This window comes from Mercurialis annua, linkage group LG1-X, assembly GCF_937616625.2.
Source record: "Mercurialis annua linkage group LG1-X, ddMerAnnu1.2, whole genome shotgun sequence".
Taxonomy (NCBI): Eukaryota; Viridiplantae; Streptophyta; class Magnoliopsida; order Malpighiales; family Euphorbiaceae; genus Mercurialis; species Mercurialis annua.
Window position 1 is genome coordinate 6,896,584 of NC_065570.1, and position 19,500 is coordinate 6,916,083.

At 24.9% G+C, this 19,500-nt stretch overlaps 1 protein-coding gene across 1 annotated transcript; it reads right to left on the minus strand.

Moving 5' to 3' along the window:
• Window positions 1-8,074: 8,074 nt before the first annotated feature.
• Window positions 8,075-10,587, minus strand: LOC126665228 (protein LURP-one-related 15-like). Its single transcript, XM_050357955.2, has 3 exons — window positions 10,265-10,587; window positions 9,071-9,301; window positions 8,075-8,335 (listed from the first exon to the last, which is right to left on the minus strand). The coding sequence occupies exons 1-3, from the start codon at window positions 10,508-10,510 to the stop codon at window positions 8,198-8,200; spliced, it is 615 nt and encodes a 204-aa protein (XP_050213912.1). The 5' UTR covers window positions 10,511-10,587; the 3' UTR covers window positions 8,075-8,197.
• Between the last annotated feature and the right edge of the window lie 8,913 nt (window positions 10,588-19,500).

Here is a 19,500-nt window from a genome sequence, read left to right on the forward strand (position 1 = left end):
ATTATCTTTTGTTCTATTTAACCCCTCAATTTTAACTTTTTTTTACCAATCTAACTTTTTTGTCAAACGTGACAAAAACGCGTGTTTTCAAACGCTTTGAAGCGCGTGAAGAATATTTAAAATACATAAATTGTTCTATCTAACCCCTGAACTATACTATTTTGTTCTATTTGAACCTTGAAATTTTTGATTTTCCTATTGTAGATTCGAACTCTTAATTTTTACCCATTTAACCTCCTTGAAAATATAATTATTTAATTTTTAATAATATTATGTCTATAATAAATTCTTAGAAGCATGTGAATTAATTTATGTACGATGACATATAATTTTTTAAAAATATAATTTTTTAAAATGTTAATAATATTTTTATAAATTGTTGACGACAATAGAAAAAAGTAGAAAAAAGAAATATTTTTAAATTTTATAAATAATTACATGATATAAATTCTTATACATGTAAATATTTGTTTACATTTCAATAATGATAATTGAAGTTTTTCTATTTTTAACGATATTATAAAATACATAAATTTATTATACTTTGATGATATTAAATGAAAGCTTAATTGTTCTTAAAAAGTTGGTTGGTCGACACTGTAGAATGATGTTTTAATTGTTGAGAGTTTTGATATCGTTTTGTTCGAATATTAAAATCTTTTTGTATAGAATGAAGTTAAGTTTATGAGACATAGTTAGGATGTAAGTAGATTATTAGATACTTAGATTATTACGACTTATTTTATTTTTGAATGAATGGAGGAATAACTAGGATTGAGATTTTGTTACTAATCTGGAGATTCTGTTATCATGAGTTAAGTTTACGTATTCTTTTTGAATGACGGTAGAGTTTTGTGTTTATAATTCACGAAGTTAATGGTATTATCAAAATTGGTGTTAATCGTTGGACCAAATGATTCAAATAGTGGTTGTTTTTGGCCAAAATATTATTTAGTTGTTGTGGAGTATTATTATCGATTGCTTTGGGTGTCGAACTCGTTATAAGTGGATAAGTGAGTAGGTGTTGTAGAACGCAAAATTTTATCAGCTTGTGTTTTCAATATCCTGTATGAAGCGATAGAGTTTGTAATTGTAAGAACTATAGTTGAGCTTAGGGCTTGTTCTTGCACTTTGATAATGTGGAGTTAGCAATCATATAAATTTAAGTTAGTTTTGGAAGCCAACTTGTGAAAGAGTATTTGTGGCTCTCAATTGGATAATTGTTGATTATTCACATTATGTTGATCGAGTGATCGTTGGGGCACTAAGTTGTTAGAATCATAATTTTGCGCATAAGTGTGTTTTAACCGTTTAAAATACGAGTTAGTTTCAGATTTAAAAATTCGAAGTCGAGTTTTTCATAGGTTGGGGAGAATGTATTACCCCATATGTTTTCAGCGTGTTTCGTCTTGTGTTGACTTTTCTGAGTGGAAATTTTATTTGGAGTTATCATTGCAAGAGATTTGAGGCTTTGTTCTAGATTATCTTAAGCTTTTCAGTCAAAATTTTTGTAGGAGAGTTTGTTTTCCTCGTTTGATTTCAAATAGATATGACGATATCGTTTATATCAAGTGAAAGTTAGTGTTGATACTTTTTGGTGACCATTTGAGATTGTTTAGTGTATGAGTTGTAGTATTGAGTTTTGTTCGAGGAACAACCTGTTGAGTTTTGCTTACGTAAGCGCTTAAGTCGTTAAGCACGAGATTATTTGTTGTGGCTTGTGGTGCTATTTTTAGCATGTTTGTTATTTTGGATTTTTATCGAACACTCTGGGTGCACATTATTAATTGTTGACTAGTTAAGTAATGTTGAGTTCCGTTGCTTTTCAAACTTCATGTTGTTTTATCAAATGAACTTTCAGATTTTAAACATTGGTTATATTGGGTTTTTTTTTTGGTTCGGGTTTGACTTGGGTCGCCCGACACGTGATTTAAGCTTGGAAGTCTTGGTTGACTCGGCTAAGTACCATTTTGTTTTCTTTTAAGTTGTTTTACCAAATGGTTTGAAAAGGTTTCCAGATTATATTTTCAAATGGAACTCGATAGGGATTAACTGCTATATGATTTTGGTTTTATTGGTTACTTGGTTGAGGAATGTTCTTAAGAAACGGAATTCATTACGCAGAATTATTATTATTACTGTTCTTCATTACCTTGGGTATTTGGTTTGTGAGTTTTACGTTGGTTATGTGCATTTTGTATGTAATTATGTTGTGTATTACGTTAGTTGTTTTAGCGTTCTAAATTCGAGGACGAATTTTTAATAAGTTGGGGAGAATGTAACACCCCGTATTTTTCTGATTGGTTCCGATGAATTTTCTGATGTTATTTTGATTTCACGGATTCGTATTTTGGCTCGTGTGACTTTCGGTATGTCATTTTTCAAGGGATCAACTTTGGGCCTTGAAATAAAAATCGCTATATGCGTTAGAGGGGTTGGGCATGCCTAGAGGAATTCTAATTCTAATAATGTGTATTTAAAAATAATTAATTTATTTTTATAAAAATAACTTTATTAATAAAATAATTATGAAGGGTAAGCTTGTATTTGTTTTTAGATTAAAAATAACATTAATAATAAAAATAATAATAAAATGAGGAGAATAACAAAATAAGGGCTAAAGTTGGAATTTTATCTATTTTAAATAAAACCCTAATTTAACTAAGTGTATATAAAAGACTCTTAATTTTTATGTATGTATAAACAAACAACAAATACGAAAAAAGAAGAAGAAGAAGAGACAAAATTTTGGCTGTGCTATTCATAATCGATTTGTCATCCGTAGGTATAAACTTTTCCACTAGTTATATTAAGATTATATTTCCTTGGGCTGATTATGATTTGCAGAATAGTTGGGTTCATTTGATTTTATGATTTATGGCTTTGGCTAAATGAATTCTTGTCATGGCACGCATTTTAACAATTCTCTTGTCATAATTTGTTTAAATATTAGTCTAGCAATCTGGTTAATTTTTCCCTTTTTATTATAGGGTTAGTACTTAATCTGTTCACTTTGCATAAAAGACGCAAATAATGTTTGCCTTCTTTTCTTAATTCACGGTGCAATTGTTTTATTCTTTCAAAAGTAATAATACTCCTAAACAGATTTAATCCCTTCAAATTTTAAAAACAGTATTAAATTATGTTTTAAATTTTATTTGATTAATCTAACCTAAATTGTTTGATTTATTTAATTTGAATTGTTTGATAATGAAAATCTAATAATAATTTATATTTTTATAATATAATATAATTTAATTATTGGCTTAACGTGCCAATTTGACTAAATTACGTTTTAACTCTTAAATTTATGTTTTAAGTTTTAAAGCGTTTGTTTTTACTTGCTTCTAAAGCTATTGAGTTCCGTTTTGACCGTGATTGCTATTTTATCAAAATTAATAGTTTTGAAAATTATATTATGTGGTTTATATTTTTGATAAAATGGTTGGGTCGGGTTAGACATTGGTCGCCCGACATATGAGAAGAAACCGAGCGATGTAATGACTCAGTTGACTCACTACGTTGGAAGTATTAAATTGGATATAATATTTTTATTTATTTTTACCCTTCCGGGTTATGTTTAAAGCAGGAACTCAATAGACTTGACTTGTTGTTGACGTTATAATTGTTTTTGTATTGCGTTTACTCTGATGGACTTTACCTTAACTTGTTGTTTGTGCTAGTCCTATGTGGTGTCTAGTACTCTATAGAGTTAGGGTCCGTTTTTAATAACTATTTGTATTTGTTTAGACTCGTCGACTGTTCGTACTTCAAAGGCAAACCAGAGTTAGATAACTTGTCTGGTTTCACGTGGAATAGCAAACAATGAGTTTATATCTCTATTTACCTCTTTATTAAGCAAATGTTATATTTTGTATATATATATGAAACAGATTTTGAACTATTTTCGGCATTGTGGATTTGATTTGGAACGTGCTACTCGATGGGCATCATCGGGACTGCGTGCGCACCGGTAATGATTATGGTATTGAGGTAGGTTTGAGATACGTCTCACCTTAGTGAGGGCACCGGTGGAAGATACGTCTCCTGGGCTCACTATTTATTAAGTGATAGTCGGGGATTGGTTATTGAGATACGTCTCACCGACACGACAATGGATTTAGAATTGTGGTTTAGGGTTTCATTGATAATCCATAATGAAAATGTTTTATTAAACGTTTTAAAGGTTTTTAACTTAATAAATGTAAATGGTTATATAAACTCTACTCAGTAAATCTGATCCCGTTGTTTTCCCAAATTTTCCAGGTTTATGATTTGAGCGTTGGTCGATCTCCGTTTTTCATTCTCGGAGGTTCCTTATTTTATTTTCAGAATAAAAGAGTCGAATTGTTTTAAACTCTTAGACCGCAGTAGTAGTATTAGATTATTTATGATTAGTCTTTTATTATATTTTTAGACTGTTGATTGTTGGTGATTACTTTATCGCTTTTGGCATGATTACAGTATTTATGGTATTTATATTATATTGCCATACTGTTGGAGTTATAATTTCAGATAAGTATACTTTGAATATATGTTGCTTATTGTACTGCTAGACTAGGCTGAAGTCTCGGTTGCTCCCGAGCATGTGGTTTTCTGCAGGTACATTGTTTTAAATGATATAAGTTGGTTATCCGCAAGGCTAGCTACGGGTTTTGGTACAACCATACCCATATCCTAGCGCCGGTCACGATTCATGAAAATGGGTCGTGACATTAAATTTTATCGTTTATTTTGCTAATTAAAATTAATTAATTAAATAAATATCAATGAAGATTATTATTATAATTTTATTTCACATGAATGATAAATATGATAAGTTATTTTTTAATAAATTCTTCTAAATTGCTTTTTATTTAATTTAAAATAATAACACGTGAATTAACCCGGTAATGTATTCATATTAATTAAATTAATAAATATAATATTTTAATTTTAAATATGATATGTTAGACACTGCAAAAACACAAATTGCAATTATAATACGCCTTCGTATTGAATTAAACTCATATATACCTTTTTATTATTTAATATATATATAAACTATAACCTATTATAAAAAAAATTAACCTAATTGAAATTAAATTAATGAACATACAGATCTAATTTATTTCGTATTGAATTGAACTCATATTTACTTTTTTATTATTTAATATATATATAAACTATAGCCTATTATCAAAAAAAAATTAACCTAATTGAAATTAAATTAATGAACATGCAAATCTAATTTATTTATCAAATGAACAGGCAAACATACTAAACCAATAACGCACTAACCTCTTAAGATATTGAATCAACAAACATAGGTGCTTCTCTTTTGCAAGAGCCTGCATAGCTGAATTGGATTTTTTTGTTTAAAAAATTAATTACCCACCCGCAGTTTTATTTTTTCAGTGCGCTCGCCGCTCATAATGATAATATTATACGGCATCATTGGACTTATACATAGCTGGAATTATATTAAAAGATAACTCTTAACTTGGTTTTGTTATTAAAGTTAAACTGTAAGTTGTATTGTGTAGTCGAATAACTCTTTACATTGTAATTGAACTTCTCTTAAAATTAAATTCTTATCAATTAATTAGATAATAAGTATAATTCATATACTTAACTTCGTAATTTTTTTAATTATTAAAGGCTAATATAGTAATTTTGCCTGCCCCCCCTTCACACTTATAGAATAGTTACTAGCATTTCGCCACGTGCTACGCACGTGAGCGACATTTACATGACCCGTTGTATGTATTACTCCCTCCGTCCCGTAAAGATAGAAAAAGCACTCATTTTACAAGAATTAAGAAAGTAGTTATTTATAGTTAACTTGTGATAATTTGTCTAAATTACCCTTTATAATCAATTAGTTATGTACATTTCCCAAAGCCACTTTACTAATTATAGCACTTACAACTCATTTATTTATCTTTTCAAAATATGCATTTAATGTTTTATGATAAGCATGTAGGGGTATTTTAATAATTTTAAACTTAACTAACTCCACTTTTTCTATTTTTATGGGACAAAAAAAAGTGATACTTTTTCTATCTTTACGGGACGGAGGGAGTATGTATTATTGCAGTAATTAGATAAATTTTAATTTTAAAAATTAATATATTTCTTATTAAAATAAAAAATACAGTACATAATTGCTATTTGTATGACCTGTTATATATATATATATATATATATATATATATATATATATATATATATATATATATATATATATATATATATATATATATATATATATATATATATATATATATATATATATATATATATATATATATATATATATATGTATATGTATATATACACACACACACACATACATACACACACATATTATTTCAAATTATTTATTAAAAAAATTGTCGAAATTATTTTTAATATTTTTCTCGTAGTAAGAAGTAAATTAGAAAAAATAATTTTAATAAACAGCGAATATCATAATCTTTTAATGTTATCTCCTTTTACATATTTTTTGCTACGTTCTATACACTTGATTTTTATTTATTTGACCCGTTATATAAATTAATAATTTCAATAAGAGTAATTAATTAGGACTTTAATTTTTATAGGAAAAAGAAATTTAATCACATTAGATATATTAAATTTAATAGAAATTAAATAAGTTATTTTTAGTAATAGCAAATACATACGCACATAACTATTCGGGACATGCAAGGCATGCCATCTGTTTTTTTTTTCATGCTAAAATTTCCATGGTATAATATTGTATCTCTTTTCTGGAAAAAATATGCGTGGTGCGTATTAGCAAAAATCATAAAACAAATTATAATGAGTTTTTTAATAGATAATTATGGAAGTTTGAAAATTCGTTTATCTATTAATATTGTGCTCGAGTCAAACTGTTTATAAGTTACAATTATATTTAAACTTAACTTCTTCTTTAAAATTACATCTTTTGTAACTTTCTAAATATTTTAGTCATTAAAAGTTAGGATTGCAATTATATGACCCATTATATATATAATTATTAAATATAATATATTATTTTTTTTATTAATAATTATAAATTAACTTTTTTTATTTATACTTGAAATTATAGCATGTCAGTGATTCGATGTTAAATAATTAAATACAATATATTAGATTTTAAATAAAAAATTAAAATTAATTTTTATATAATTTTAAAATTATAGTATGTGAATGATATCTATATAACCCGTTATAAATATTGAATATTAATTAAATTTCTTAAATATAAATTATTTAAATATTTATGGGAATATTATTTATTCTTAAATTGTCCATGTTGAAAAATCATTAATAAAAATTACTTGTTAATTTGATAATTTTATAGATATACAATCATATAAATGGAAATATTATGTAATTGGTTAATTCCATAATTATATAGTCTATTGGTATAAAATCATATAGATAGAAATATTATGTAATTGGTTAATTCCATAATTATATAGTCTATTGGTATAAAATCATATAGATAGAAATATTATGTAATTGGACTATATTTTCTCTCCTAAAGTAATTGGGCTATATTTTCTCTTTTAAAAGTATTAATGAATTTTTTGGTATCTTTTCCTTTCTATATATACAGTGTTTCGGGGGAAAAACCCAACAAATTTTATCTACAATCAAACACTTGCTCAATCTTACTCTAATTATATTTAACTAAATTTTATATTACCTTCCGAAAATTAGTGTAGGTTTATATACATTTTTTTAGTGTTTCAAATTTAGCTAAATACTAATTCTTTTTTTATATTATATTATTTAAATTAACTTTTTATTAGATTTTCCTTTTTTATTATAAATTATACCCTTAATGAAACATATTATCGTAATTTTGCCTGTCCCCCCCCCCCCTTTCCCACATATAAGATAGTTATAGAATAGATAGATAGATAGATAGATATAGATAGATAGATAGATAATTATCTTATATATTTACTAGCATCTTTTAGATAAAAAAAAACTTAACTTATTATAATATGCAAAGTGAAGTGATTTTAAGCCAACGTAACTATGGCAATAAGATATTTTTTGGATACAAACACACTAATTTCTTTCACTCATACAACAATTTCAGCAATATATAATTATGTATCATAATAATAGCAACATATAAATACAAAAATTAAAACAGAGAGTACATAAATTAAGATGGACATTATAATTAAATATGATGATCAAAATGTGGCAGCATCTAGTACCTCACAAATAAAATTTCATCAAGAACCACAATAAGAGCTACAACGAATACATGATCAACGTTAGGATTCACTGTCACCATGAAATTTGTCTTCCCAAGTAATATACTCTTAGCTGAGGGTTTCTTGTGCATCTGAAACACAATTAAACAAATTATCAATACTATGATTAAGGATTTAATCATTCAGAAATTTAAATTTAGTTTGTTTTTATCATTTTCAATCAATGTAATTTTATTAATTTTAATCTGTTTAAATAATATAGTATTTTACTTACAGCTAAAATATTTTATTTAAGTGAATTAATTTCATGCTACTTTTGCCTATATAATTAAGTAATATTTACTGATATGAGATTTAGCTAAATAATTAAAATAAAATGGCCTAATGACTTTTATATCCAAAAACATTGGTTCATTATTTATTACAACCAATATTTTAATTTTTATAGTTATGATACAAGCTTTAAGTTTGCTCAAGTTGAATTCTAATTTTAATTTGAGTTTAAAGTTGCTGACACGTTGGTGTCGAACTACAATAGACACATCATACCTTTATAATATGTTAGACACGTTAAAAGATATAAACTAATGAATTTTAATAGATAAATAATGAATTTTTTATTTTAAAAAGATTTGATAGAAATGGATAAAAGATATTAATGTGTATATAATATAGTCCAGTTATCTACCTACATGGCTACATGTCTTGTCAGTTGTCACATAGGTTAATTTTAAACTCAAATTGAGTTTTGGATAAAATTTAAAAAAAAATAAAAATTGATTATAGTTAATAATGAACAAAAATGCTTAAATCTAAATAAAAGATTAAAATTGGTAAACTAAATTAAAATTAATAAAAGATGATACCTCAGCAATAATTGTGCTCGAGTCTTCTCCAGTATAGATGACACAAGAATGTTCAAAAAGGCTACATTTGATCTTAAAATCACAAATTTGTTCATCTCTATTGTTTGCTAAGAACACATCTACTTGAAGCTTGAGGTCCAGTAACGAATGTTTTTTAACAGTGAAAATTAGATCTTTAAGCTCTTCGCTTTCTCCCCTAAAAACCTGCCATCGGCTGTGTGCCGTCATTGCCTGCACATATAACACTATATATGAGACAAAAAAATAAATGTAAAGATTAAAATAATAACGGAAATGAAATAAAAGATTGTATCGTTTGATTTTAAACAAAGAAAATTATAAATTATATCATATATGACGAGGGGAGTGTCAGAATAATTTGCTCATATAAAATATATAAATAATTAATTGTTAAGTTAATCAATTTTTAGATAAAATAAACTTATCTATGTACAATTTCTTTTTTAAGATGTATTATGTTTTTTAAATTTTATCAGTTTGATTTATTGTTTTTTTGTTTTTTGTCAAATATACCTATAATTAGTTTTTTGAGCTGATGTGGTGTAATATTATTCGTCTACATGTACAAAATTTATCCTACGTGGCGTATACAATCTTGTGCCAGCTTTCAATGAGTTGTGGCCTGTGGATATATTCGGCAAAAATTTAAAAGATAATTAATTAAACTGGCAATATTTAAAAAATAATTAATTAAATTAATAAAATTTAAAAATCGTGATATATTTGGCAAAAATATTAAAATTGAGAGTATATAAGTTCATTTTGCCCTTTTTAAAAATCCTAATCAAACTAAAATTTCTTTTTGACCAAATCAAACTAACCGAGCTAATCAAATTAACTAATTTGTTTTTGGTATGACCGTAAGATATTTTTAACGGGTTCCAATTATGAAACGACACATTTGAGCCTTTCGTATTCAGACTAATCTCCACTCGAGTCGGGTAGGTCTCTTACAAGGAAAAACTCTGGACCCAAATTTTAAACGGTTGCATATATATATATATATATATATATGAGTATGGTTTAAACCCGTGACCTCACTTAAACTAAGAGAACGTCTTACCAACTCACTTGCGCCTTGAGATTAACTAACCAAATTTCTTAACGAAACTTAACCGAAATAAATCAATTAAATTGAAATTAAATTCGTAAAGATTTTTAAGAAGTTGGAACCTTTTTACGGAGAGTAAGAATGGGTTTTCCGGCAGGATCAAGAATGAACTTCTTTTCATGGAGAAAAGCTAAGACTTTTTCCTTGGCTGTAAAAATGATGTTACCGTTGATATCAAGAACATCAAAATCGCCTTCACAGAGACTCATGAACTTTCTCACAATTCCCAACTCAACAGAAGAAGGGCTGCAATATTTAGGGCTTATTATGGCAACTGTGTTAGATTGATTACTTGCTTGTGCTGCCATGGCTGAGACTGACTGAGATTTCAAAGACCACAAAAATGTAAATAATTAACTAAAAAAGCTTGTTCTAATTTGTTGGTTCTTTGTTTGTGTTTTCTATACACGGGGACTCTTCTCTCTATATATAATAAATGGGAAAAGTGGCTTTGCATGGTTAAATACGTTGAGGGTCATTGAATTTTTGGATATTGGCAAAACAAATTTCAAAATTTCACTTTTGTAACGATCTAATTCCAACGTTTAAAACGTTAGCAAACAAATCTCAACCTTTCTTGTTTTTGCAATTTGTAAACCTAATCGGTTTTCCGGCAATTTTGTCTCTTTTTAGACTACAAAGTACAAAAATACAAAAGGTTAGGATTTTATGTGCATTTTTTTGAAAATATATTGGGATTAATATGCTAATACATGTACCTAATATGACTGCTACGTATGTACAAAGTTGTCGGAAAATAATTTGGGCTACAAATTGCAGAAATAAAAAAAGTTGGGATTTGTTTCGTAACGTTTAAATATTGGATTTAAATCACTATAAAAGTGAAACGTTGAAATTTGTTTTGCATATACCCTTTGAATTTTTAAATTATTTTGAAAAGGATACTGAATTTTAATTTATTTATTTTGAGTCACTAAATTCTAATTTTAAGTATTCCCGAAAAAAAGTATTCATGATCTAAGTTTGATGATGTGACCGTAAGTCGTTTGACTTGAAATATTTAGAGAATATTTATCACATTAATAAATCAGTTATACCGTTAAGATGAATATTAGTGATATTCACAAAAATTAAAAAGGCAGTTAATTAAAGTTTGTTTATAAAAATATTACTGAATAATCTTTTTTCTAATTTTTGGAAATAATATTTACAATCTATTTATAGATATATACAATGAAAGATCCATAAAAATTATATGGCTATTATAAATTTAAATTACAAAAAAGATATAAATTATTTGATATTAAATAAAATTTATTAAAACATCTTAAAAATATTAGATAATCAGGTTATTACTCATTCTATTACATAAATAATGTATGTTATTAAATACTCATTCAACCATTGATGACTTGTTTTATATCATGAATTAGTCTAAATTTTTATATACTTGTATAAATAAATATGTATAATTCATAATGTATTTTTACTTTTTATATAAAAATAAGAATGTAAAATATAATTTTACTTTTAAACTAAAATTCTGCATTATTGTTATATACGATAATGATGCGACAACTTATATTTTGATTTTTTAGTTTAAAAAGGTACTCTTAAATTTTCTATATAAATATTAGATAAGAAATCTTATTTTTCATAATCAATTTAATTTAAAAATAATACATATTTATTTAAATATTTTTTCATTAAAACTTTATAACTTTATCATATGATATTAATGGATTATTTATAACAAATTTTGTTTTCTCAATAAATCTACCACTACACATTAACAATATTTATTTTGACAAAATATTTAAAAAAAAATTATTATAAAAAAGTAATTAAATATATTATAGAATGTTATATATATAATATAAATTGAGTATCTTTTTAAATTTTTTTATTACTCTGTCAATACTTTTTTTAGAAATGATAGTTTAGAATAAATGAATAATAAAATCAAATAATTAAATAAATAGAGTTATTGAAATTTAAAATTAATATATGGAAGAGTTATATAAGATTAAAAATTTTAAAAATAAAGGGCAAGAAAGGGACAATTGTAAACTATTCTTTCCGTTTTTTAGTTGCCCACTTAATTAAATGAATTTGTCTATAATTAATTATTCATGTAGAATTTTAAATAGATGGACAACTAATTATAAATGTGTAGTTCTATAGATGTTGGGTTGGGATTTTCCCACTCCAACTTTTAATAATCACACTCCATAATAATATTATTATACTTATTTATCCCTAGTTGACTTTTCATGCCCAAGTTTTATAATTTCTTGTAAAGTTTTTGATTCACTATGTTTTAAAAATAGATAATTGCTAAGTTAATATCTACTATAATTTTACGCTGAAACTATTTCCTATAATATCAATTTTTTATTGTACATTTTTTATGAGATATTAATTAATTTTATTATTTTACATAAATAATTTATTTTACCTAAAAATTTGCTATTATTTTATATGATACTTTTCTAATTAATCAAATTAATATCTATTTTTTACTAATTAGCATTAAATTCAATTGAACTAATATTAGATTAATTTACTATGTTCTAACTATACCGAATTTAGCCGCCTTCTCTTCTCTTTTCTCTCTAACAAACCCTAGCTGCTTAGAGCTTTTTTTTTATTTTTTCTTCGGCAGCCGTCAATGGCCTAATTTTTCTATTGACGGTAGGCACCCCTTTTGTTTATGTTATTTTAATTTCATAGAACATAATAAATAGCCAATTCTTTTTCATTTTTCTGACGGATTAAAATTTCTCACGAAGCGCAATTCAATTATCAAGAAGCGACGATAGACTAAAAATCTTTTAGTAATAAAATGGATTCGTCTATGAGCTATACTAGTTTTATTTATTTTTTATTATTTGTCTTTTTTATGAATGTTTACTTTGTCCTTTTTTATGAAAGATTTGTTGTCTCCTTTTTAGAAGGAGTTGTTGTCTCTTTTTTAGAAGGAGTTATATCAAGTGTTGATTGAATCGGATGTTGTGAGCTTGCGGGTGTTTGGAGAAGTTTGAACAAAAAGTGATTGAATACTGCACTTAATTCGCGAAACAGATAGTAATTTATTTTTATTTTCGTAAGTAAGGTCTGCGAATCAGACAGCATGTTGTCTGTTCCATGTCAGGTCATCGGGTTTAGTTTTCAAATTATCCCGAGTTTCTTACAAATGTAACTGTTTCATATTAAATTTAATGAGATCCGATAAATTCAAAAAAAAAAAACTATACCGAATTTTATGCTTGAATTGTTGCTATGATACTAAGTTATAGAAACTAAATTTTTATTTAAATATAATATCATATTGTATTAATTATTTTTTTATATTAATTAATTAGTGAATCTTGGAGCAATGAGTTTTTTATATTTATTTTTAAAAATGTATTGAGAGAATAAAGTCATTTAATATAAAATAATATCAAAAATATTTAAATTATATGATATTTTTTTTAACTCAACCAGATAATCGTTTTTGAAAATTTATATAGCTACTAAATAGCTAAACAATTTAAAAAAATAGCTAAACAATTAAAAAAAGTAAACTACTAAATAGCTAAAAAAATTAAAAAAAATGAAAAGAAGTGTTAAAATAAAGCTAATTATAAAACGAAGAATTAATAATATGTAAAAGAATTAGTTTGTATTATCAACTTTTTTGTTAAAGGCTTTTGTATTATCAACTTCGTAATTAATTCATAAAAAAAATTAGTAATTAAAAGTAAGACCCATTATTAGAATAAAAAAATGTTTTGCGTCAAAAATGTACATATCTATATATATGTAAATTTTTGTTGAAGGTTAAATTAGTCTAATTATATTGGATTTGAAGTGTGGTTATAAATGATGGATTTGTAAAACTGTTTACTTATTTAATTTAATGATATTTGATAAATTAAAATAAAGTAAGGAATTATTTTCCAAATATTTATTTTTGGCCAAGTATTTACACCATTTTAACTCATCTTTTTCTTATTTCCTACGCTACCTAATAAGCTAATTTATTTACCAAAAATATTCACTGTATAAAGAAGTCTTATCTCATTTTAAGTTAAATTTTTATATAGCCACTCTTTTGTCTCTCTCTTCTCTATCAAAGTTCTCTTTTTTTTTCCGTTTGATTTTTAGTTTGTCTCCTCCGGTTACTTTTCCGTTCGTTTTCCCTTCGCGCTTCCATTCGTCTACTTCAGATGGATTTCTCGTCGTTTCCGGCCGTTTTTCCGTTCGTATCTTCCTTTCGTGCTATGGATTTCTCGACTCGTTTTTAGACTTGTGTAATTTTTTAGATTTTTTGTAATGATTTAAATATTTTGTAAATAAATTATTGTAGATCTATAATTTTTTGTTTATAAAATTGTTCTATTATTCATAAAATTTATTTATTTTGTCTCTCTCTTATTCATATATTTGTTTATTGTTACTGATTTTATAAAGAACAAATTAATTTATGGTGTATTTGTAGTAATTTTATAATATATTTACGTTTTAGTGTATTTTTGGTGTATTTGTAGTGTATTTCTGCCATTTTTTTAGTATATCTATGGTGTATTTACAGTGTTTATGGTGTATTTACAGTGTTTCATGGTGTATTTGCAGTGTTTCATGGTGTAGACAAAAAACACTACAAAATACCGTAAATACACTATAAATACATTATATATACACTATATATACACTAATCTTACACTATAAAAACACTATATATACACTATTATTACACTATAAAAAAATAAAAAAAATCCAGAAAAGAAATCTATAAAAAAATTTATTAAAAACTGAAAAATAGGGTAGTGCAATCGGTCGGTTCGATCGACCAAACCAAAAAAATCAAAAACCGAAATTGGAAACCGAAAAAGATATTTGTGAAATTAAAAAAAAATAGTTTTCATAAAATAAAAAAAGTCAGAAAAGAAAATCAAAACTTGACAGGTAAAAGTATAAATAATTTACTAAAATATATATTTCAGAAAATTACCAAAAAAAACAAAGGAATGCGAAAAATAAATTATGTTTTACTAAAGTTTCTATTCTGGAATAATTAGAAGCTTACTATTTAAGTGAAAAGGGTATAGAAGTCTAACTAAATAATTTTGGAGTGTGATTACGAAGAGTTGGAGTGAGATATGTTAAATAGTTACTCTCTTATTTTTTTCTTTAATTGTCCATTTAGTCGAATGAATTTGTCTATAATTATCTTTTAATTTAGAATTTTAAAATGATTTTAGTTACTATTTTTCAAATTTATCTCTTCCTAATAAATACAACTATAACTCAATTTATAAAACATTTATTAATTAATAGAGTATAATAGTATTTACTCCTGTAATTAAGACAAAAAGTTTATTTTTTTTATATATACAATTTTGGCTAAATAACACTTAAAAACTGAGAAAATAAAAAATTTCATGTCCAAAATAGCAAAATATCCAATATTCCAAATGTTTGTTTATCTGGTTTATTCTTTAAGTTGCTTTTATTCAACAGGCTGTACACTTATAAATTTGTAATTACTTGCTTCTTCTTCAAGTATCGTGATGTGGCATATTTTTACAACATGCTGAGTCAGATGGACATATAAATTCAATCTCATGCGCATTTTAGAAGTTTTGAAACCTAAAGATAATTTTAGCTGATAATTTAATGTGATATCTAAACTATTATATTTTTTTTTTGTATTTTAGTGGTTAAATTTTAATTCATTTCAATTTAGTTTTTTATTTTTTTTATTATGATAATTAAATTCATACTTTATCTAAACGAGAAATTTTCTAGCTAATAATGTATATATATGACTTTACTCTTTTTGTTATCTGAAAATTTGTCATGTATGCATAAATTAACTTAAAAACTCCATTCTAAAATAAAATTATCTATAAGCGATAATATTTTAATAAAAAAACTAATAAAATTCTATTGTCGTTTGGTAAAATCAACCGTCATGTAAGCATAATTTAAAAATAAAATTAACTTTAAAAGCTAAAATAAAATAGAACTTAATCATTAAAATAAAAAAAATAATTTTAAACATATTGAGAATCAATAATACCGACTTCATCCTACTCGTTTCTATAGTTAATGAATTTGTTTTTTAATAATTAATTCGAAGAAAGTGAGAGAATTTGTCGGGAATATTAGTAAGAAAAAACAATATGTTGTTGACTTAGTAATTGTTGTAGGGATATTAGACTAGTCATTTTTTGCTGGCTACTTCTTTTATTATATGTTGGTATATACATAATCAACTATGAGTTGTACTTTATTTTCTAAAAAAAAAATATGAGTTGGACAATAATTAGTTCTTTTATAACCATCATGAAAAATATAGTCTAATTTACGGGAGTTGATTTAAGTGCTCAGCGATTTATTATTGCTTAAGTAAGATTTCAGGTTCGAATTTTGTGAATGCAGAAAAAATCTCTGCTGGAAGATTCACCTAAAGACGGATTCACTCTTTGGATGGTGGGTCCATGGACCCCATCCTTTTCTTTAAACAAAAAAATTTATATACATGCATTAATGCATTTAAAAAAAATAAGAAAAATACAACTAAATCAACCCTCATTAATCTATAGACTAGTTGCTGCACTTATGTATAAAAATTAGACTTAAAAATTTGACAACAAAACAAAATAGACAACAATAATATAAAAAATATTTGCCATTCTTATATTTTATATTAAAGATGTATAAATTTATAGTTTTAACTGATCAAAATCAATTATAAAATTTAATAAATTTTATTTTCATTTGTTGATATTTATTAAAATCTAAAAACTTATTAAATCATATATTTAAGTTTTATTTAATAATTTATAATCTAATAATAAATTATTATTTTTTTTATGAATTTATTCAGTTAATTATGTTAAACATCATTAAAAAGTTAGATTCATTGACAATTGAATCTAATAATTTACAATTTTTTTCAATTATATGACTCGGCATATGACGATTATATTATTATTATCAACATGTTAATAATATTTAGCTTTTTTGTCCAAGTATAATATTTAGATAAATTTATATATTTTATCATTTAATTTTTATATTATTAACATGTTAATTATATTTAGCTTTTTATGTCAATTTATAATATTTAGATAAATTTATATATTTTATCATTTAATTTTTATCATAAGCCGGACACTACCATACAAACATCCTGGATCCGCCACTAGACTCACCCACCATGCCAGATACGCAACGAGGATCGGATTCGGATTGGTTAGGGCGAAACTTTGAATACCGAATAGACAATAAAAAAATATAGTCAATGTCAGGCTAAAATAATGATAAATTTTTTTATTAAGTTATGTCCAGCCTGGTCTTTCCTATAATATTAGAGTCTATGTGATAACAAAAATAAAATAAAAAGAGAGACCTATGATGAGATTTCATATCTTTTGATTAATGCGGATCAATTAAAATATTAGTGTTTTTGATAAATAATAAAATAAAATATTAGTGTCCACATATATTAGCAAAAGTACATATTTTAGGCGTTTGGAACAAAACTATGGACAGCTTTCGACATATTCCCTAAAATGCGAATCTATAACATAAGTCAATTAAACAAAAAAAATATTTTTTAAAAGATTTTAAATTTGTTATTTTAAATTTTTGGATATTTGAAATTCTTTTTATCAAAAATCCAATATTATCAAGTCCTGAGCAGAGTATTAGAAGAATATTTTGTTAGAAAGTTCGTTGGTTCGTTGAATTTCTTTTAACAGAAGTTAAAGATCGACTGTTTTAGATATAAACGGTACTAATATAGCCGTTAGAGTAAAAGTAATAGACAGATTACACATGTCGCTAATAAAATTTACGTACAGTCGATTTTTTAATAGTTAATATAAAATGATAGATCTAAAATTTATTAATTATTAAAATTATTAAATTTGTATAAAAAATTATAAAAAGTATAAAATATTTTTTAAAACATCTACATTTGTGGACCTAATATTAATATTATATTATAAAAAAAAACTAAAAGAATGACCCTAATTTGGTAACTCAGCCTAGCCCCTTCATTTGTTTAGACTCAATAATGGCCTTTATATTATTAAACCTAAAATTTATACCCCTCATATTTTAATTGTTTTGCATAATAGCGTCTTAGAAAAGGGTGCAAATTTTAAGTTTTAATAACATGAGGGTCATAATTGAGCCTAAAAAACAAGAAGCGGCTATAAGAGTCGGTGGCAACATTAAGATCATTTTTTAACCTTTTCTCCATTATAAAAAAACCAAATAAATACACTTCATAATTATCTAATTTAAAAGAAATAATCTTGTACTCAGTTATGAATATCAATTTAATATTAAATTAAAAATAATTATTAAATAACTCTTATATGATACATTTTTGAGACATGTCAAAAATATTTTTATATATATTATATATTCGTTTATACATATTTGATACATTTCCGACACAGTTTATACATGATAAATTAAAAAAATTGTATTATCTATGTATTTTCATATTTACTAATTTTTTAAATTAAAATTAATATTTCTTAAATTAATATAAATTATTTTAATTTTTAAAATTTTAAAAAAAAAAGAATTAAAAACTGATCCGCGCTCGGTGCTTAAATGAGCAGGTACACGAAAGTGCACCTGCTCATCTGCTTGCATGAGTAAGGTGCATTTTGGCAGGCAAGCAGGTGCACTATGGTGCACCTGCTCACTCCCGTGTCAGCAGGTGCATTTAATGCATTTGTTGACGTGCTGATGTCATCTATGGTATTTGTGAATTTTTTTCACTATAAATGGTATTAATAAAAAAAGTTTAATTTTATTATAAAATGCGAAAATGATAATCAATTTTGTGATATTTTTATTATCTTCTCTTTAAATATATATATGCTCGGTTTGATAACTGAACAAAGCGATACACACCCCAATTTGATATTTTTTCTGGTCCATATTTATCATATTCACATATATTAAAAAAATATATTTAATTTTATAATATTTTTATTAAATTGTTCATATAAAGTACTATTGTATTTAGGTTTGACTAATCTTTTTAATTTTATTAAATTATTTATTGATGGAGAGAAATTTTAAAAAATAATAATAATACTCTATTGATATTTTAAAATAACAAATATTATGTACTAAATTTTTTTCCAAATGCGATAAATATAGTGATCGAAGACAATAAATAAAAGGTTAAATAATTAAAAAAAGGCCAAACCTTTTATGAAAGTTTCACAAAAATATAAACCTCTCAATTTTATCAAATTTGTCCTGAAATACATGATTTATTTTCAATTTTGTCCAACAACACAATTTTATTTAT

What these genes read in the sequence shown, in the direction of transcription:
- LOC126665228 (XM_050357955.2), bottom strand. Translation starts at nt 10,510, where the DNA reads ATGGCAGCACAAGCAAGTAATCAATCTAACACAGTTGCCATAATAAGC. An exon ending in TTCTTACTCTCCGTAAAAAG is followed by an intron (nt 9,302 to 10,264) that starts GTTCCAACTTCT and finishes TTATATGTGCAG; the next exon opens with GCAATGACGGCACACAGCCG. An exon ending in CGAGCACAATTATTGCTGAG is followed by an intron (nt 8,336 to 9,070) that starts GTATCATCTTTT and finishes ATTGTGTTTCAG; the next exon opens with ATGCACAAGAAACCCTCAGC.